The sequence below is a fragment of the Gopherus evgoodei genome, unplaced genomic scaffold (genome assembly GCF_007399415.2).
Source record: "Gopherus evgoodei ecotype Sinaloan lineage unplaced genomic scaffold, rGopEvg1_v1.p scaffold_32_arrow_ctg1, whole genome shotgun sequence".
Classification (NCBI taxonomy): domain Eukaryota; kingdom Metazoa; phylum Chordata; order Testudines; family Testudinidae; genus Gopherus; species Gopherus evgoodei.
In genome coordinates this window covers 1,255,616-1,276,719 of record NW_022059994.1, presented here as the reverse complement: position 1 = coordinate 1,276,719, position 21,104 = coordinate 1,255,616, and the positions used below count along the sequence as shown (strand labels likewise).

At 48.3% G+C, this 21,104-nt stretch overlaps 2 protein-coding genes across 2 annotated transcripts in view; one reads left to right on the top strand and one right to left on the bottom strand.

The window, feature by feature from the left end:
- LOC115640848 (zinc finger protein RFP-like) overlaps positions 1–21,104 on the bottom strand; it is a 1,004,025-nt gene that overhangs the window by 827,136 nt on the left and 155,785 nt on the right. The window lies entirely within an intron of this gene.
- On the top strand, positions 1,272–15,103 carry LOC115640833 (zinc finger protein RFP-like). Its single transcript, XM_030543863.1, has 7 exons — positions 1,272–1,700; positions 3,015–3,110; positions 3,691–3,921; positions 4,628–4,650; positions 5,349–5,464; positions 11,997–12,056; positions 13,182–15,103. Exons 1-7 carry the CDS (start codon positions 1,503–1,505, stop codon positions 13,688–13,690), a joined length of 1,233 nt encoding a protein of 410 aa, XP_030399723.1. The 5' UTR covers positions 1,272–1,502; the 3' UTR covers positions 13,691–15,103.

The window sequence follows — 21,104 nt, the reverse complement described above, 5'->3', positions numbered from 1 at the left end:
TTGGGACCCCTGACCTAGACCATTGAATCTGCTTTGCTCTGAAATGCTGAGTGAAGACTGAGGTACCTGAGACGGCAGGAGGGCAAAGGTGTTTGAACATGATTTCAAATCTCAGGCCTTGCACTGACCAGCAAAAGAGCAGCACTTTGCTCAGCAGAGCTGCGACATCTCTATTAACCACATTGTTAAACCGCTACAACAGTGTACCCGGAGAATTAGCTGCATCCGCAGCAGCATCTCTTTGCAGCACGGCTCCCCCACCACAGCTGAACTCCCTCTCGTCTCCTGCCCCCGCAGTCTGTCCCCAGATCCCCTCCTGCAGCGGAATGGACAGAGGGCCGGAGAGGTCTCTGTTTATCCCACATCATGTACCCTGCAAGCCCCTAGTACAAGCTCCCTCACTCCTGCTGCCCTCGGCCATTGGGCCCCAGCCCTCAGCTAGTGACCTTGATCTCCGTGGATCACTGAGTCCCTGGTCTCTTGGCTGGGACTGACAAAAAGGGAGAAAATCGGTGCAGGCCTTTCTGGGTGTGGTTGTGCGAGATGGGGTCACCTGCCCCACTAGGGACCAGGCTGAGATTCCAGCATATTCCACGCCAGCCCCTGAGCTGCCATCAGATGGACTGTCAGCGTCGGTCCATGTGGTGGTGGGAGAGGAATTGGATTGTTGCCCTGGAGGGGCTGCTGGGGGGAGATTTACCTGCTCACAGACAATTTTAACAGTTCTAAAGTTTAATTTTTTGAATCTCAGTGTCCAGTGTCATTAAATAGTTATTGTCTGACCAAAATATTGTCTGATCCCCCCATAATTCCCCACAGTTGTGAAAATTTAAATTGATAACAATTGGAATGAAACGTTGAAACCGGGATTTTTGTGCCACTGTGAAAATTTAAATCAATAAATATAAAAATTGCTTAAAATAAACATCTGTGAAAATTACATATTATAAAAAAAAAAAACCCTCCAAAGTCTGACTATCGCTCCTTAGACACACAGATCCTGCTCCTGCATGCTCATCCTGACAGGTGGATGCTGATGTCCATGTGAAGACCCCGTGACCCTCCACACCAGCACAGGAGCTGATTGCAGGACCAGAGCCCTAGTGGTACATTTTTTCACCAAAGCCTCCAGGGCTGTAATGTTACCAGTGGGCCCCTTCCAATTCAGCAAACAGCATGAGTCAGTTCCAGGAAGGGAAACACCCCCTTGCTGCTGCAGGCGGGGCATAGTGTGAATTCAAGAATTTGAAACAAAGACTGTTACAAACTACCCAGAGGGAGCCATGGCTGCAGAGAACCCCGTGGAAAGTCTCCAGGAGGAAGCGACATGTCCTGTCTGTCTGGAGTATTTCACAGAACCTGTCACTGTGGAGTGTGGGCACAATTTCTGCTGAGCCTGCATCAGCCAGTGCTGGGAGGGATCCGATACAGACATCTCCTGCCCTCAGTGCAGAGAAACTGTACAGCAGAGAAACCTCAGGCCCAACAGGCAGCTGGCAAACATGGTAGAAATCACCAAGCAACTGAGTTTACAGGCAGCAAAGGGAACAGGAGGGGACAGGGTGTGTGAGGAACACCAGGAGGCTCTGAAACTGTTCTGTGAAGAGGATCAAACCTCCATCTGTCTGATCTGCAGAGAGTCCCAGGCTCATCGCGCTCACACGGTGGTTCCCATACAGGAAGCTGCCCAGGAGTACAAGGTACAGAGTTGCTGTCCAGTCTTATGGGTAATAACTTTGGATTTGAATTACAGGTTAATGGCATCACAAGTTGCCCGAGACAGGTGTAACTGTGTCATTCAGTGTTGCCTTTATTGCATGAAAGATGCTGTACAAATTGATGATACTCCAGCCTGGCAAGAAAGGCAAGAGATGAAGATTTAAAAATTGTCTGATGTGGGAAAGTTTTCTCTGAGCAGCTTAAACCTTTTCAAACCCAGCTCCCACCAGTGAAATAAGGGAATTCTCTGCAGACGGGAAGCTATTAAATGCCCAGTGAGGTTTGATTCACAAGAGCTTCAGGCCAGTCTATGGGAGAGCGCGGCCTTCAGACTGGAGAAGGGGGAGTTACAAGCTGTGGCTGTTATTACTGATTGGATCACAGTGTTTATTATGGTTATTGGCAACCCAGCAGCCCCTACAGCCCCCAGATGAGATCTGACCTCGATTGTGGGGGGCCCTGCACAAAACCCAGTGAGGGACAATCCCTGCCCTGAGCCAGTTACAGTCTAACTGGACAAGAGACACAAAGGCACAAAGAGGGGAAGTGACTTGTCCAAGGTCACTCAGTAGGTCAGTGTCAGAGCTGGGTATAAACCCCCACTTTTCCAAGGCCAAGCCCAATGCCCTAACCATTAGGCTATGCTGCCGTCCTCAGCAGCACTGAGCAGTGATGAAGTGTGGACAGTAGGATGAAAAGACGAGGTTTCCCACTGGGATTCTGAACTCCTGTACTGCTCCATGAAGGGTTAAACTCAGATGGTGCCGACCTGCACTAGAGGAGATCACGGGGCTAAACACTGTGTGGACTCCCGGCACCTTGAGGCCACACACAAAAGGGCTCCAGACAGCTCAGCTCCATGCCAAGTACCACTGGGATTTCAATGGATTGTAGCAAAACTAACCCCAGGCTGGAGCTGACCGGTGCCAGTCTGACCTGTTCTGTTGTGTACGTGGGCAGGGACCAACCAGAGTGGTTCCTTTAGTCCCATAATGCAGCCTTTAGAAATCTCCCAGAATGCACTGCTTCTGGGATCTTTACCAGGGAATGGGACAGTGGGTACCCGCCCAGGAGGCATTGCCACTGAAAGGATTTAGGGCAGCACTGGGGCAAACCCCAACCGTTCTTTATACAAATCTGCCTGTCTAATTGTGGGGGGTCCTGAGGCATCCCCAGAACATAGGACATCCCCACACCTGCCTGCATGGGCCCTCCCACACCTGAATCAGTCAGCCTGCTCCACACCCCTCTCAACCCTCAAAATGAAACCTCCCAAATCCTTTCTGTTTCTTCAGGAAAAAATCCAGGCCCAATGGAAGACTCTGATGGAGGAGATAGAAAAGGTGCCGGGATTTGCAGAGACTATAGAGGGGAAACGCCAGGAGTATCTGGTAGGTGCCTGTTGTTATGAACCATCAGGGACTGGCAGTGGGAGGTCTGTTTGGAGGCAGACTCCTGTGTGGCCTTGGTGAACATGGACCTGTGTGTGTTTCTCCATGATCATGGATTGCTGGGTTAGATTCGTGTGTAAATGAGCCATAAGCTTTCATTTCAGCTGATGAGTTAATGTCTAGCTCTTGTGGCTTGCCCAGAAATCCTCCCCAAGTGAACTGATTGTCACCCGTGAGGTGCTGTCCACCTCATTTCGTGCATTAACATGTTTGTTACTTTTTTCTCCCCTGGTGTCTCTGTCAGTGTAGTGCTGAGTCCTGCCTCCTGCTGCTCTGGGTCTGCATTCCCAGAGACCATGAATAACACAATATGCTAACATGACAGACATGCAAAGCTCCCTTCCAGAGATACAGGAGCAGAAGGGGAAGCTGCGAGAGAATCCTCTCTCTAGGGTAAAGTCAAATGTCAGAAATCTGAGGATTTTCAACCAAGTTCTCCCCCCTGCACGCTCAGCTCTCCATGAAAGGACCCCAGGCGCCATTCCTGTCGCTAACCAGCTCTTTCCCTGTTTTCCTACAGAAACAAACACAAACCGAGAGGCAGAAGATTGTGTCCGAATTTCAGGAACTGCGGCAGTTCCTGGCGGAACAAGAGCAACTCCTGCTGGCCCAGCTGGAGAAGCTGGACAAGGACATTGTGAGGATCCATGATGAAAATATCAATAAACTCTCCAAGCAGATTTCCCATTTTTGTTTGCAGATCATTGTGACAAAGGAGAAGTGTCAGAAGCCAGCAAATGAATTCCTGCAGGTGAGATTGAGGGAGAAACAGAGGCATGGCTCCGTGGATGTTTAAGGGCTGGAGCACCACAAAAACAAATCAGCAGATGTTTAGCACCCATCGGCAGCCAGCTCCCGTCTGCCTCTCCCAGCACTTTCTGCCTGCCGGCAGCCCTGCCAATCAACTCCTCCTCCTCCCTCCCAGCACTTCTCACCTGCCTCTATCAGCTGTTCTGCGGTGTGCAGGAGGCACTGGAAGGGAGGGGGAGGAGCATGAACAGGGTGCGCACAAGGGAGGGGGCAGAATGAGGCTGAGTGGGGGCAGACGGGTGTAGGCAGGGTGGGGCTGTGGCATTGGGGAAGGAGTGGAATGGGGGCAGGGTCCGGGGCTGTGTACCCCCAGGGACAATTGGAAGCCGGCACCTGTGGTAAGAAACATCCCAGATCCCCACACAGGGAAGGGAGGGCTCCTGAATCATAAGCACTGGAGCCAGCGGTCAGAGATCTCAGTGTAACTCGGCGTGTGCATTGCTGACATGTGAATGACCATTGTTCTTTGCAGAGTTACAGACTCATAAGTATTAGAGATGGAAAAGCCCCATTAGCTCAGGGAATCCATGGCCCTGGGGCCAGGGCAGGGCCTCTCTTCCCCATATTTGCAAAATCCCTTAACTGGAATCCCATGTGTCAATCAGCTAGGACTGAGACTCTTTTCTCTCTCTTTCTCTCTCCTCTAGGACATCAGAAGCACCTTGAGCATGTATGTGGTTCTCTCTCTCTCCCCCTCACACTGCACTGCATCTCCCCAGATCTCTACAGCAAAATGTGTGGGGAAGGTCACATTCTGGATACAAATCTCTCTGATCAACTTCATCCTGAGATTCTCATCCTTGCACAGAAGACTCTGGAATTATTCATTCTGTGGGAAGGACTCACCTAAAGTATTTTCCAGAGATGTCACCTCCCTGGAGGACTGGCCACCTCAGGATTGTGGGGATGGACTATGAGCCTGTCACTGCTGGAGCCCTGGTTACCATTCAGCCCAGGGCAGCAGTGGTCAAGAGTCTCTCCCACCTGAGGACTGTTTGGAGACCTGTGTGAAATGAGCTGGGGAGTGGGGAGTTGGTGTCTCAGTCTTGTTCCTAGTGGGCAGATTTCTACAGCACTTCACCTGGGAACCTCCTGTCCCTCAGAGCATGGAGGCCATGGAGTGAATTGGCCATGGAGACTCAATTCGCCTTTTATCCCCAGAGCGGGTCTCTCCAGGCCACAGTTGAAGAACATTCATGGGATCTTTGGGGGGAAGGTTGCACTGCCCTGGGCTGTGTCACATCTGCTCTGAAGCTGGGAGAAGTAGAAGAATTCTAACTCCAGGCCCATTAGAGCAGCGACTTCCCAGCAACCACTTATAATGAGTCTCATAATGAAATATAATCATGTGAAATTGTTTCTCTCCAGGTGTGAGAAATGGAAGTTCCAGGAGCCAGAGGTGATTTCTCCTGAACTGGAAGAGCGAGTCAGTGGTTTCTCCCAGAAAACTATTGCGCTGCTGGAGGCTCTGAGGAAGTTCAAAGGTACCTAGAAGGGATCTAGGAGGGGAAATTGGGATAAGTGTCTGAAACTGTGGGAAAAGACCGGCGCTGGTCAATTGGTTCATAATTAGATTATGCTTCTATTTAACTGTTGGATGAGAATGCCACGTGCTTGGGGTCCAGACACACAGACTGATTAATTCAACCCCTTATTTGTTCCAAAAGCATGTCCTGCCATTACAATTGCTATTAAAGTAAGAAATGACAGACAAACTGAAAGAAATACTGCCCAGCTACCTTCTCCTGGGGCATAGGCAGGTCATGATGCATTTCTCCTATAATGCTCCGACTACCCCTCACACTGTCTGACGTATGATACACATCCAGATTATATATTTATTAGTTCTTTTCCAATCACCTTTGTGTGTTATGCATTGTTAGTATCTTCTATAACTCACACACTACACATGCATGAACTTTCTAATTGGCAGGACTTTTGCTGTCCAAGCTATTTTGAAGTTATTCTCTTTTCTGATTCGTTCATTACCAGTCATTGCACCCTAATGTGCACAGGTCACTTTGACCCTTCTCTCCACATGGGATTTTTTGGACTTGTTAATGGCTCCTTAACAGCACATTGTGGGTGTCTGTGTCTTTAAGCACATTGTGTGGTCAAAACATCTCTTTGTCCCACAGATCAACTTATGGACACATCACTTAATAGCAAGGTCACATAAAGCAACATTTCCCTTATGCCCAGCAAACTGCTTACCAGGCCAAAGCCAAGTCAGTCAGTGCAAATGCACAATCTCCGTCTGTCCAAACGTATTTTTAAGGAATGACCCTTGCACCCATTCTTGATACTTAATAACTAGTGGAAAGCAGAGAAATGGAGCAAATGGAGCAGGGGCCCAGGCATCAGGATTTCCCATTAATTCACGACTTACCAAATGTCACAACATTCTGACCCCCGTTTAGCAAAATGGCCTAATTTGGGGCACCTGAGATTCTCTCTCCCAACTAGAGAACTGCAGGGCAGGTGCTCCAGAGCTGTGCAGCCTCCACAGCTGCAGGTAGACTCAGTGAGCTCTGCAGGTGCCCAACCCCTCTGAGAACCAAGCCCTGGGACCTAAAGATTGGCACCCAAAATCTAGAACCTAAATGAAAGGCCATTTGTTAAATCTGGACCCAGCCCATCACTGTGCTCTGGTCCCGTAGGGCAGCTAGTCTGGGCCAAATGTGCTGCAGGGAAGGAGAAAGCCCCTCCCCCATGGTGAGGGATCCCTCCAGCACAGGAGCCTCTTGTGCCTCCTCCCCAGCAGCTGCAGGCACAAGGCGTGTTCCTGAGAGGGCTGGGAATGGGGTGGGGGTGGTGAGGGCGAGTGGAAGAGGGAGGGGGTAGACGAGGGACAGAGGGACATGAGCAGTGTAAAGCTGGGCCTCTGACACTGCACACTGGGCAAGACACACGGAGGCCATTGTCATAGGGATGTAAATCTGGCTGGTTCAGAATTTCCGTAGCCTGTGCCAAGGTCTGCACCAGCCCCTGCAGCCACGGAATAGCGGAGTCACAAATGGCCCCTCCCCTCTCTCCTTTAGCTGGTACAGGGGTGAACCTGGTCCATGGAGCCAACCTTCCCCTGCCTCAATTTGCTCATGGATAAAATGATTTTATTATTATTCCTGTTTCTGCCTATGGAGGACGAGGGCCCATCATGCTGCTCTCTGTAGAGACGCTGAGTAAACAGACGCAACAGTGCACAATTAGAGCCAGGATTTTGCAAACACTCAACATCCTGTTAGTGTCAAAGTAAGGTAACTTTTATGCCAAAGTCTTTGCATGATCTGAGTCTAGGTTATGACAAAAGGCAGCAAGTGAATGAGAGAAACCAACTGGAATCTGAAGGGTGGGAGGGGATGGTGAGGGGAAAAGTAAATCTCAGTTAAGTAAATCTCAGACTTTGTGTCCTGGGATGGTTGTGAGGCTGCAAGGATGCTGGTTCATTGATGGGAGAGGCCTGAATGAGAGAGGAAATAGAAGGTTTCTGACCTTTTTATAGGAAATACCTGAGTGTGTCTCTGTCTGTTTCTCTGTCAGGGGCAGCCCATCCATATAGGTGAACTAGGTGGTCATCTAGGGTGCCAAATTAAATGGAGGGAAAAATTCAAGGGAAAAAATCAAATTAGAAAAAAATACAAATAAAATAACGAAGATGTCATTATTTCAACTCCCATGCGCATACAGAGGGAATATGAATTATAATTCATTTCTCTACATTTCTGAGAATTTATTAATGTCAATATTTTATTTACTACAGAAATAAATAATATTTTAGCAATTTTTTTTTTTCAATTTGCGATGTAGGGTCAAGATGACCCACTCTGCAATTTTTATAAGCAATAACTCAGCTACAATGAAACACATCCCCCAGCGGCAAGAGCTGCAAGGCTAGTGACACATAACTCAAATATACATCAAGGTTGCATAGCTGGAAATTCATGCAGAGCGGAGATATCGTGAGTTGATACATGTCAAATGGACATTTTAACATGTCGCAGATAGATAGTTAAGAATCGAGCGAATACTGTGGAACATTGCGTTTCTTGGTGCCAAAGAATAAAGAATAATGTCTTTCAGCATTATTAATCCAAAATGTGAGTATCTTTAAGTGTTATTAAACCTTAGCGTTATTATCAGGCAGTATAATTATGAACTTTTCTTTGTTATAGCTGATTCACATGTAATAAATAAGGTCCATAAAAGAAAAGTAACAGCATTAACGTTTAATAGACTATGAAAGTGATGATGTCACACTCCAAGCGGGTAACCATGAAGAAGGGGATTACTTTCCAAACAACCAGTGTCAGGTTATAATGTCGAAAAAGGTCATTTTGTTTTGGTGTTAATGCTGTAACTAACTGTTTTAATAGGTGAGTGAGTGTATGTTGCTAATCATTGAACCTTTAAGCCAGGGGTCGGCAACCATTCAGAAGCAGTGTGCTGAGTCTTCATTTATTCACTCTAATTTAAGGTTTCGCATGCCAGTCATACATTTTAACATTTTTAGATGGTCTCTTTCTATAAGTCTACAATGTATAACTAAACTATTGTTGTATATAAAGTAAATAAGGTTTTAAAATGCTTAAGAAGCTTCATTTAAAATTAAATTAAAATGCAGAGCCCCCCAGAGCGGTTGCCAGGACCCGGGCAGTGTGAGTGCCACTTAAAATCAGCTCACCAGAAGTTGCCTACCCCTGCTTTAAGCAGAGAAAAGACGTGCTGGGATGGCTGCAATGTGATTTAAATCACCAGCCATGTGGTGGATGTGTCAGCCATCTTTAATGCTATAACGCTTGCAGTTGGGAGCACAGTACATACCAATATTCAAATGCCCCATGGCAGAAAGAGGAAAAAGAAAACCCTCAGGAGCTGAATATCATAAACAAAAGGCTGAGAAGGAAAAGGACCAGGCAAAACAGTAGGGATCCTTCCTGAAATATCTTCTCTTTAATCCAAATAAAGATGGAAGCAGTTCACAGCATCCAGATGAAGGAATTTTACTTGGAGAGGAGGTTAGCTCACATCCGCATGGAAGCAGTTTGGAACATCAAGATGAAAGTATATTGTTTCAAGATGAGGGTAGCTCATATCCACAAAAAAACAGTTTGGACACTAAAGATGATGGAAACTTACTTCTAGATGAATGCAGCTCACAGCATCAGACTGATATGGAAGTGGAGAAAATGTATTCACCTTCAGAGACACATGGAGAAATTGAAGTAAATGAAGTAGAAGGAAGAAAGGATGAGGAAGTTACAAACAAGTTACAATATGGGGACCCAGCTTCATGGCCCAGATGTGATGACAGTGTGCGGCAAATACTCATGGAACATGGACCCAAACAAGTTCATGAATTTCCCTTCCCTAAGGATGGAAATAAAAGAAAATTATGTGCTCAGCATTACAAGAGGAAACTCATTAATGGGGAAGAAATTAATTGAAACTGGTTACCATATTCAGCGTCGAAGGACTGTGTTTTGCTTTTGCTACAAGTTGTTTAGAAATCAAGCAATTGGTACGTCACTTGCTGAAAGTGATTCAAAGGACTGGAAAGAAGTACAGAACATTTGAAATGTTTTCAAAATTGGAAAGAACTTATATTACGATTGAAAAAAGGAAAAACTATCGATGAAGAAAATTTACGTGTGATCAAGGAAAAAGAAGAATATTGGCAATAAATATCAGAGTGTCTGATTACTTTAGTGAGAGTTCTTGGTGGGCAAAATTTAACATTCTGTGACCACGGTAGAAATGAAAAATTACACACTCCAGGTAATGAAAACTTTTTAAAATTTGTTGAATACCTAGCTTTGTTTGATCCAGTCATGAAGGAGCATCTACCTAAAATAACTGATCATGAAACACAGGTTCATTACTTAGGAACAAATATGCAAAATGAACTGATTAAAATCTTAGCAAATGCCATTAAAAAGAAAATTGTAGAAGCCGTCCATTCTGCAAAATACTTTTCAGTAATACTGGACTGTACACCAGATGTGAGTCATGTTGAACAAATGATGATCGTTCATTTTGTGGATATGGAAAAGTCTGCAGATGAAGATAATGTTGAAGTGCTCATAAAGGAACATTTTTTGGGTTTTGCACCACTAAAGGAGACGACTGGAGCATTTATGACTGAAACTATTCTACAAGAGCTTGAAACAATGTCATTATCTGTTGAAAACTTACGTGGCCAAGGCTAAGGTAATGGGAGTAATATGAAGGGTAAAGACAATGGTGTGCAAAAGAGAATGATGGAAATCAATCCTAGGGCCTTTTTCGTTCCTTGCAGTGTGCATTCTCTGAATTTGGTTGTCAGTGATGCTGCTAGATGCTCTTTGGAGGCCAAGCAGTTTCTCTGACCTAGTGCAACGTGTTTTTGTGTTTTTCTCAGTTTCAGCATGCTGTTGGGAGATTCTGACTTGCCGTGTGAATTATCTAACTGTGAAACCACTTAGTCAGACAAGATGGCAGAGTCACACTGATGCTTTGAAGCCTCGTCGCTATGAACTTGGAAACATTTATGATGACCTAACTGAAATTTCTGATGATACTGCCTTTACTGGAACATCTTGCAATACGGCACGTTTAGATGCAGAAGCTCTTGCAAATGGCCTTTCCAAGTTTAAATGTGTGACTTCACTCATTTTGTGGTATATATCCTTTTCGACATTAATCTCACTAGTAAGCAGCTTCAGGAAAAGAACTTGAACATACATTCTGCTATTCAAAAACTGCAGCAAACTAAAAATACTCTGGAGGAATTCAGAAGTGATGAAGAGTTCGAAAGAACACTGGGAGATTCTCTCGAGCTTGCTGAAGAAATAGACTTTCCGACAAAATTTGAACCAGAGCCAGTTCGCATTCGGCAAAAGAAACAGCATTTTTCATATGAAGGCTGAGACACACCCATTCAGAACCCAAAACAAAGGTTCAAAGTGAATTTCTACTTTGCAGTTCTTGATACTGCTATTCACTCGGTTGATGCAAGATTTCAACAGATGCAGCAGCTAGAGTCAGTATTTGGCTTTCTGTATGATATCCACAGCTTGCAAAAGAAAACAGTAAAATAGATCAGAGAGTTTTGTATAAAACTGGAGTCGGCACTGACTCATGAAAATTCAAAAGACGTTGATGCTACAGATTTGAGTAGTGAGCGTCAGGCTTTTTCAAGATGACTTAAGAAATATTCCACTCCTGAAGAAGTACTGAAGTTTGTTTGTGAAACTAAACTCACAGACAGTTTTCCAAACATTTTTATAGCTCTACGCATTCTTTTAACTTTGCCAGTTTCCGTAACTAGTGGGGAACGTAGCCTCTCAAAGTTAAAATTGATAAAAAAACATATCTGTGTTCAACAATGGTGCAAGAGAGACGTGATGGACTTGCCACAAAGTCAATAGAGCATGAAATGGCTGGAAAACTGGATCTAAAAGAACTAGTGACTGAATTTTCAAAACTTAAAGCAAGAAAAGTCATGTTTTAAGAGCACAGAATGTTTTTTATTCAGAGTGTTTTGTAAATACAGGTTAAAGTTCACTGAAGGGTTTTCTTATTTCTTTCTGTATTGGATGTGGTGGTAATGATAAAAATTACAATGAACATTATAATGCTTTTTTATTTGAAATCGGACTGAAATATCATCTAGTTGTCATGTACAAATCTATTCTGAAAATTTTGTGTCTGTTTTATCTGATCTCAGAAACATTGCTTGGACAGACTGATGGACAAACCGAATAATTAAGCCTCTATTTAAAAAAAACACTTAAAAAACATTAAAAGGAAAAAGGGCAAAATGTTTCCTGGTTTACCAAAAACCTCAGCCTAGATCTGCCCTTGCGGGTGGGGGTGCCGATTGCATGGTTCGCCCGGGGTGCCAGTTGCTGGCAGCTAGCCTAGGGCCGTCCCTGTTCTTTGTCATGATGAAAAAACAGTTCTATGAGTTCAGAATGGGGACGATGTTATAAATATGAAAGCCTGAAATCTCACCTCTCTTATCCTTTCCCCCTGCAGACACTCTGCCCTCTGAACTGGAGAGAAAAAGAGGGCAACCAGTAGGAGCACACAGACAAGGTGAGATTGCAGCCTCTTCCCAGTGCCAGTCCCTCTCTGTGGCCCCACCCCTGTTCCTCTTCCCCCGAGGCCCTGCCCCCTGGCCAGGCCAGAAGCCAGAGCGGAGCTGACACCCAGGGAGCCTGGGCTGCACTGGGGAGCCCTATTTCCTCCACCTGCCCTGAGTGGCACACTCTGGGGAGCAAGGACATGGGCCCAGGCCTGCTCCCAGGGCAAGCAGAGGGTTAGGGGCTCTCCACAGCCACCAAGACTCCCAGTCTGCCCAGGGGGTGGGAACTTAGGAGGAATGAGGCGGGGCCGCAGATGGGATGGGGCCACCAGCTGAGGGACCTCGTGCACCCCTCCTCCAATTCCACCAAGGTTCAGGAACTCCTGGGGACATCGCAAGCTGGCGTCACATAAAAAATCCTGACACCAAGGTTAGTGCTGAGTTCATGCCCACACTGATGAACAGAAACACTCACTGAGCAGCACCTGAACAGAACTCTCTGCCCTGAGGGCTGACACATCCCTCTGTTTTACCCCAATGCCGGGAGTCTCCTGATCACGCTTCTCCAATATCCTGGCTTTCCTCTAGGCAGGGTTGGGCTCTCCCACTGGAGCTGCTCACTGCTTCCTGGATTGGGGAGACGCTCTCCTTCTGATGCTGCCAGCATCTTCCTTCTCTCTAAGCAGGTGATGTTGCTACCACACCCAATGCCACCTCCTACTCTGGTTTTAAGCAGCTCTTCCCCAATGCTGCATCTTCCTCTCTGTTCCCCAGTGTGGGTGTGGCGGCTGCCTTTAGAGGAGGGAGCTTCTCTCTGAGGTTTAAAGCTGGTACCTGCCTCCTCTGCTCCCTCCTCAAAAAAAGCTGCTGACACCTTCCTGGCTGTGTCTCTGCCCGTGGGAATGGACCAGCCCCAGCAGAGGCGGAAGGGAGCTGAAGCTTCTGGAAGCAAATGAGAAACACACTGAGGAGCTGCAGTGTCATTTCTGCTCAGTCTCAGGTGCCCAGGACAGAGGCAGCTCCCTGGGATCCAGGACTGACCCAGCCAGGATGGGGCTGCTGGGGAGAGAGAGAAATGATCCCAGCCTCCCCCAGGGCTGAGCTCTGCCCCTAATGCTCTGATTCTCTCTCCCCAGTGAATGTGACTCTGGATGCAGACACGGCTCATCCCCAACTCGTCCTGTCTGAGGATCGGAAAAGTGTGAGATGGGGAGACACACAGCAGCGACTGCCTGACAACCCTGAGAGATTTGACTATGATCCCTGTGTGCTAGGCTGTGAGGGATTCACCTTGGGGAGACATTGCTGGGAGGTGGAGGTGGGAGATGGGGGCTGCTGGGCTTTGGGGGTGGCCAGAGAGTCTGTGGGGAGGAAGGGACAGATCAGCTGTAGCCCTGAGAGGGGGATCTGGGCTGTGGAGTGGCTGGGTCAGTTCCAGGCTCTCACCTCCCCTGTGACTCCCCTGTGCCTGAACCAGGCCCCCAGCAGGATCCGGGTTTGTCTGGACTGTGACCAGGGGCAGGTGACATTTATCGATGCTGGTGACGAGGCCCCGATCTTCACTTTCCCACTGGGCTCCGTCCCTGGGGAGAGAATCCGACCTTGGCTCTGGGTGGGGGGATCCCGGCTCAGACTGTGTCCCTGAGACATGCAGGGAAGGGGCGAGGGTATATCTCACTGGGATCCAGGCCTCTGCATTTGTCCTTGTGGAACCTCATCAGATTTCTTTTGGCCCGATCCTCTAATTTGTCAGCCTCTCTAGCCTCACACACCCTTGTCTCTGTGACCTCTCCCTGTACTCTTTCTATCCTGCCATCTCCATGACCCTGGCGGTTGCTTCCAGTCTCAGCTCTGCACCATCTGGACTGTCAAACTATAGGGAGCATTGAATGAGCAAGGTAGAGAAGCCAATCTCATCACTGCCCCAGGGATTGTGCAGCCTGTTTGCCACTGTCCTCTATGATAGAGGAGGACTCGGTCAGACAGTGTCACTGAGTCATGGGGGTGGGGGGAACAGCCCCCTGGGGATGAAAAAATGGGCTTTTCTAGCCGCAGTCATCCTAGTACCTATGACCTGGAAGACTCCTGTCTTCCCAATCATCTGGCTTCTTAGCTCTATGACCCCTGGAACCCCCACCTCCTCCCTCCCTGCAGCACCAGGTTGAAGAAATCCTGGGGGTGCAGAAGGAGAAAAGGGGCCCTGCGGGGAAGATGTGGCGGTTGGGGGGCAGAATTAATGTGGGGCTGGGGACAGGCAGATGTGGGGTGGCAGGGACAAAGAATTAGTTAATTGGGATTTGGTGTTTTGATAAGAAGCTGGAAGCTCCGCACCAGCCAAGAGCCTGTAGAAATGAGTGACTAGCGTAGACACTTCCTACATCGATAGAAGGGTTTTTTCATCAATACAGTAAATCCATCTTTAGGGGAAGCAGTAACTAGGGCAACGAAGAATTCTTCCGTTGACCTATCTGTGTCTACGTCAGGGGTTAGATCGATCTTCCTACATCACACGGGGTGTGAAAGTTTTCACAACTCTGAGCACTGTGGCTAGGCTGACCGAAGTTTTAGGTGTAGACCAGGTCTCAGTAAGAATAATGGTATATCTACACTACAGTCGCTACTACAGCAGAGCTACAGTGCTACAGCTGGGTCACTGAAGTGCCATAGTGTAGGTGCATCCTGCACTGACGGAAGAGGTTTTTCCATCGCTCTAGTTAATCCCCCTTTCTGAGAGGCCGTAGCCAGGTCACCGGCAGAATTCCATTGTCTGCACCGGGGTTAGGTCGATCTAGCTGTGGCACTCAGAGCACACGTTTCACAGCCCTGAATAATGTCACTAGGTTGATCTAAGTAGAGTAGGCCTAAGAGGGGTTTCCCTGGAGCTAGCTGGAAACACAGGGGATGAGGGATTGGCTGGCAGCTTGGTGTATGTGAGGCAGAAAGCCAAGAGAACCAGTCATGAGTGTGATCCCGGCAGGAGACTATGGCCTGGTCTACAGTGGGGGGTGGGGGTCGATCTAAGTTACACAACTTCAGCTACATGAATAATGTAACTGAAATCGACATACTTAGATCTATTCACCGCGGTGTCTTCACTGCAGTGAGTCAACTGTTGCTGCTCCCCTGTCGACTCTGCCTGCGCACCTCGTGGCACTGGCGTACAGGAGTTGATGGGAGAGCACTCGGGGGTTGATTTATCACGTCGAGACTAGACGCGATAAATTGACCCCTGCTGGATTGACTGCTGCCCACCGATCCAGTGAGTAGTATGGACATACCCTGAGAATTTGCTTCAGGCACAGGGTTCCCTGGAAAGGCAGACGCGGAGTTCTGAAACAGGAAACTGCTGGCTTCTATTTGTTTCTACCGTGTTCAGGACACAGACGTGTGGATGTTCTTCGTAAATAATAAAGATTGCACCAAAGAAATATCTGGCTCCTATAATCAGTTTCTCCTGCCAACAGAAGAACTTAGCAAGGCCCCAAACACTGGCTAATTGCTGAGGTCAAAGGAGCAAAGGTACAACCGAGTCAAAATCTAGACCTGTGGAGGCAAATGCGTTGATGGGAAACACTTGCAGAAAGCTCCAGAAGCAAAGATTGTGAGCAGATTGCTGCTAATTGTGGACTTTGGCATGTCCAGCTTTGTGTGCTGAGCAGTCCCGATTGTCCCTTCTCTCTGAGCTAATACGCCTCTCCCCAGAGTCAGGCAAAACCCAAACTAGGATCTCTGGCTCATATTCCCCCTAGCACAACTAGTCCACACAGTGATTATGGGCTCAGTATTGGCTCAAGGAGAAAAAACGACTAGAAGAGACTGGGGCAGCTGGAATGGGGTGGGGGATGGGGGTGAAGGGATGAGTAGGATTGATTGTTACTTTCCGTTCTGTGTTTGGTGTTTTACAAAGTTTAAAGCTAAAATCTTTCCAGCACTTAGGTGGCGTTTTGAAGGGTCTAGGCTGTAACCTTTAGACAGCAAAGTCATAAAGCTTAGAGCAGGGGTGGCCAACTTGAGCCTGAGAAGTCAGAATTTACCAGTGTAACTGTACATTGCCAAAGAGCCACAGTAATACATCAGCAGGCCCCAATCAGCTCCCCCTGCCCCGCTGCCAGCGCCTCCCGCCCACTGGCAGCCCTGCTGATCAGCACCTCCCCCTCCCTCCCTGCAAGTCCCGATCAGCTGTTTCGTGGTGTGCAGGAGGCTTGGGGGGTGGGAGAGGAGCAAGGGCATGGTAGGCTCAGGGGAGGGGGTAGGAAGGGGCGGAGTGGGGGCAGAACCTGTGGCAGAGCCAGGGGTTGATCATTGAGCACCCCCGGCACATTGGAAAGTTGGTGCCTGTAGCTCCAGCCCTGGAGTCAGTGCCTATACAAGGAGAGCTTTAACTTCTAAAGATCTACATGTGTCTCAGGAGCCACAGGTTGGCCACCCCTGGCTTAGAGCATTTACCAATAAAATCACCCTTCAGCTCAAAGGTTGCTCCAGATTAATGAGTTGCTGCCGTTTTCATGCCTTGTCATTAGCACACACCAGTTCCCTCCGACCTTAACCCAGGGAGCCCCTGTAGCCCAGCTGGTCCCAGGCGGGTAGTTAGATGTTCAGCAAGACACAGCCAAGCAAGGCTCCTCTGCAAACACATTGTCACTGAAATAACTCAAGGGGTTTTAGTTCCCACTTATAGTTGTTTCAGTGCAAGTCTGTGTGTGGCTGTGGATGCCCTCACTGTGTATTAATATAACCCTTCTGCTGGGGGAGCTGGCAGCAACCAGGGCCGGGTTCAATATCTAGGGGTTCCTCTTCAACAATACAACACAGAACTGGCTACGGCCCCCACCCAGTAACCTGGGAAAATTACACACCACCCTGGATGCCTCTGGGAGACAATACTTCTCCTCTCGCGAGCACAGAGTCAGAGTGTAGAAAAGAAACTTTTAATGAAAGGAGGGAAGTAACCTGGTATTAATTTGGGAAAATGCCACAAACAGGATTCATAAACATAAAACCATGAGCAAACACCCACCTCAGTGTTCATTGGGCAAGTCCTTTTGCTCAGGTTTCTAAGTCCAGCAACCAAAATTTCCTTTAACCTACCTCTTCCTTCTCCCTCTGCCACACTCCCAGTAAAGACCCAGAGTTCAGAGGTGCATCTGCAGAGTGCACCTCCCACCCTGGCGAGGGTGTGGGGAGTGGTACACCTTGTCACGTTGCTGTCCAGGCATTTGCTCTGGCACTGGCTGCCCTGCCAGCAGTTCACCGCTCTACTCACCACTTCACCAGCCACTCAACCAGCTATCCGCTCACCACCCCACCTTCTCTGGGAGGTCTTGAGGTCCTACAAGTTAGCACAATTCTCAGTGATTTCAGCTGTTAGTGGGGCAGCCTCATTATTGGTATAGACAGGGCAGGCTATTGTATCAGATACAATGTCCCAAAGCAGGCCTAATGCTTAGGCCTGGTTATCTGATATTTCAGTTTTGTTGCTGTGCAATCAGATGCACCCTTGAGTCTCAATCAGCTTTGTTATTACACAGTAGAGAAATAAAAGATCAAATAGTGTCTGGGTCCCACATCAAAGGACACAAGTACCTGTCCCAATCCTCTCTCATATGCACTGGACTTTGGCACCCACATCTCCTGCCCAGCGAGTGCAGTTTAGTTGAGGGTGAGCTCCTCAATCAGGGAATGCCAAGCACAGTTCTGCTGAAGGATAACAACCCTTTAGTACTCGCCCAAATAACAAAGTGACTGGTGATCCAATACCAGCCAAAAGTGACCATTTTGGCAAAGCAGCCCCATCATGCCGAACGCCTAGGCAGGGTGGTTGTGCCCATGCAAACAAGGGCAGCTCCTTAAGTCCTCTTCCCCAGCTCATCACTAGGTGTCAGGGGAGAGCTCATTCAGATCCTACTTACACTAAGGGCTGGTCTACACTACGGGGGAAAATCGATCTCAGATACGCAACTTCAGCTACATGAATAACATAGCTGAAGTCGAAGTATCTAAGATCGAATTACTCATCGTCCTCACGGCGCGGGATCGATGTCCGCGGCTCCCCATGTCGACTCCACAACTCCAGTCAGGTTGGTGGAGTTCCAGAATCGATATAAGCGCGTTCGGGGATCGATATATCGCATCTAGATGAGACATGATATATCGATCCCCGAGCAATCGTTTGCTACCCGCCGATACGGCGGGTAGTGAAGACGTAGCCTGAGAATGTCCTAGCTTGATTGATGGCACATCTACACAGCACCTAGGAGGTGTGATTCCCAGCTTGGGTACATATACACATGCTGACTCTGCTGGAGTGCACACACTACCAACAGCAGTGGGGCCATGGCAGCAAGGGGGCGGTGTGGGCTAGACACTGGAGTACTATCCAGCCCGACCCCCATCTGGACACGTACTGTGTAGACAGACCCTGAGATTAAGCTTTTGTGTTCTTGTTTGTTTGCTTCCTTCTCCCCTTTTCCTTCAATTCCCTTTCTGCTTCTTTACAGCCCCTGCTCCCATTCCCTGCCTATGTAGTTCCTGCTTCCTTCTTTCCTTATCTTGCTCCTGCTCCACCTCCTGGCCTCTCCTTTCTCTTCACCTCATTCTGCTTCTGTGCTGCTGATATGAGACACCTCCTATTATCAGCAAAACCATTTCTGATTCAGAAAGAACAGAAGCCCAGAGATCCCAGTAGTCATGGCCACAGTGACTCCTGTATGGGAAATCCAAGAGGAAACCAAATGTCCAATTTGCCTAAAATATCTCATGGACCCAGTGACAACACACTGTGGGCACAACTTCTGCCAAGGCTGTATCACTCAGTGCTGTGAGACATGGACAGAGGGGGACTATGATCCTTGGTGCTGCCCCAGCTGCAGAACCCTGATCCAGAAAAGGGCTCTCTGAAATAACTATCAGCCAGAAAATATAGTGGAAAAAATTAAAAATTGGATTTCAAACAAGGAAAAGAGCATCTGTATGAGAGAAATGACAAATCCCTGGATCTGTTCTGTGAAGAGGACAGGGAAGCCGTGTAAGTGTGTTGTGAGAGATCCCCTGAGCACAGACCTGACACGGTGCTTCTCATGGATAGGCTATAGTATAAGTGGCCTACAATCAATCAGACATAGGCCCCTCCCCTGACCCCTGAGGACCCACCCACCTGTCACTCTAAGACCTGTCCCATGGGGGTATTACTTCCGGGGTCAATGCGGACACATGCGTGGAAGCAAAGGGTGTCATGTGACCCCTCTAAGAACTCCTCCCACCACCCTCTACCAATCAGGATGGGTTTCAGCCGCAGAGAACCTCCCAAAGAGTGGATTTAACCAATCAGGGGGAGTTCCAGAGTGGGATGACCTGCGCAGAAGAGGGTCGTGTGACCCCTCGAAGAGCACTAACTCACCTTTGAGTCTCTCAACTCTCTTAGTCATTGTTAGTGAGCTTTCAACGCCCCCTCTCCCTCGCTACACAGTGTCTTTCTTTGGTGCTTGACCTTTAGCAAACAGCAGAGTCAGTTCCAGGAAGGGAAATACCCAGTTATGCTGCAGGTGGGGCATATTTCTGAGCTCAGGAAAGTGAACCTGACCCTGTTCTACTGTCCAGAGGGAGCCACAGCTGCAGATAACCCTGTGGAAAGTCTCCAGGATGAAGCTACTCGTCCCATCTGTAGGGAGTATTTCAGAGAACTTGTCACTCTGGAGCATGGGTACAATTTCAGCCAACCCTGAATCACCCAGTGCTGGAAGGGATCCAATGCAGATGTCTCCTGCCCTCAGTGCAGAGAAACTGTGCAACAGAGAAATCTCAAGCCAAACAGGCAGCTGGTGAAAGACACAGCCAAACAGCTGAGTTTAGAGGCAGCAAAGGAATCAGCGGAGCTGTTCCTTGGGTGGGATGACCGCCCGGTGGGCGGTGTGGGGATGCGAGGAGGTGAGTGGCAGCCATGCGGGCAGATGGTGAGGAGACTGGTGGGGAGGTGGAGGGGGTGAGGAGACAGGTGGGAAGGCAAACGGTGGGCAGCCAGGAGCTGGGAGGGAGAGAGGAGTTGAGCGGCAGGCAGGCGGGTGGGGGAGGAGTCAAGTAGTGAGCACACCGGGTGGACGGTGAGGAGACTAGGGGGGATGTGAGCAGCAGTCAGGAGGGTGAGGAGATAGTGGAGACAGCAAACCTTAATTAAACTGCCCCGTAAATCCACAGACTCGGTTTACAGTGAAAACACCCAGCCAGGTTTATTGTCAACAAAGCACAGTAATAGCACCTGGCAGATTCTACAAGGATACTAAGACATGTATGCTCATGACAATGGATGTAGCTTAGTCAGTGGTTGGACTTTCCACTGCTCACTAGGCTGGTCAAAGACACTCCTTCTGAGATACATCTGTATACACCAATACAAACAAGTTGCATAGTGCCTCTGACATACCAGTGTGCCACCCATAGCCTTGTACGTGCTGGTTTGATTAAAATATCTCTATCCATCATGCTGTCATCCTGACCTTATCTACAGGATGGGTTAGTTCCTGTTCTCTTTGGGGAATGTGCTGGTATCTGGGTGTTCCGGTACCACCCTTCTGGAATGTGCTGGCGTGAGTGTTCTGTGCCCAGCACCTCTTAGGAATATGTGTTTCTGCAAGATCAGTCCTGTGCTTGTCAAATTCTGTGAGCAGGGCCTGCCCCTTGCTTATAGCTTAACTTTGCTTTATATCAGCAAAGTTTTGACTGCTTCAGTTCAGGCTTCAGGCCTCATACCAAGCCTCTAATACAAGGCCTTATGTTTCAGGTCCTCTTCTTACTACAGTTTCAGGTGTTTACCTCTGAAAATTTTGTAGTGTTCAAACCATGGGGGTCCCGACCCAAAAGGTGGGTCATGGAGGAGTTGCAAGGCTACTGTAGGGGACTTGTGGGATTGCCACTCTTATTTCTGCACTGCTGCTGCCTTCAGAGCAGGGGAGCTGGAGAACAGCGGCTTCCGGCTGGCGGCACCCAGTCCTAAAGCCAAAGCCAGTGCCACCACCAACAGCAGTGCAGAAGGGAGGGTTGCAGGGTATGGGGGTGGGGGCAGGTTA

Bases quoted from the DNA above. Each gene is read 5' to 3' on its own strand.
- LOC115640833 (XM_030543863.1), top strand. From the start codon at position 1,503: ATGGTAGAAATCACCAAGCAACTGAGTTTACAGGCAGCAAAGGGAACA. The intron at 1,701-3,014 runs GTACAGAGTTGC...CTGTTTCTTCAG, and splicing joins AAGCTGCCCAGGAGTACAAG to GAAAAAATCCAGGCCCAATG. The intron at 3,111-3,690 runs GTAGGTGCCTGT...GTTTTCCTACAG, and splicing joins GGAAACGCCAGGAGTATCTG to AAACAAACACAAACCGAGAG.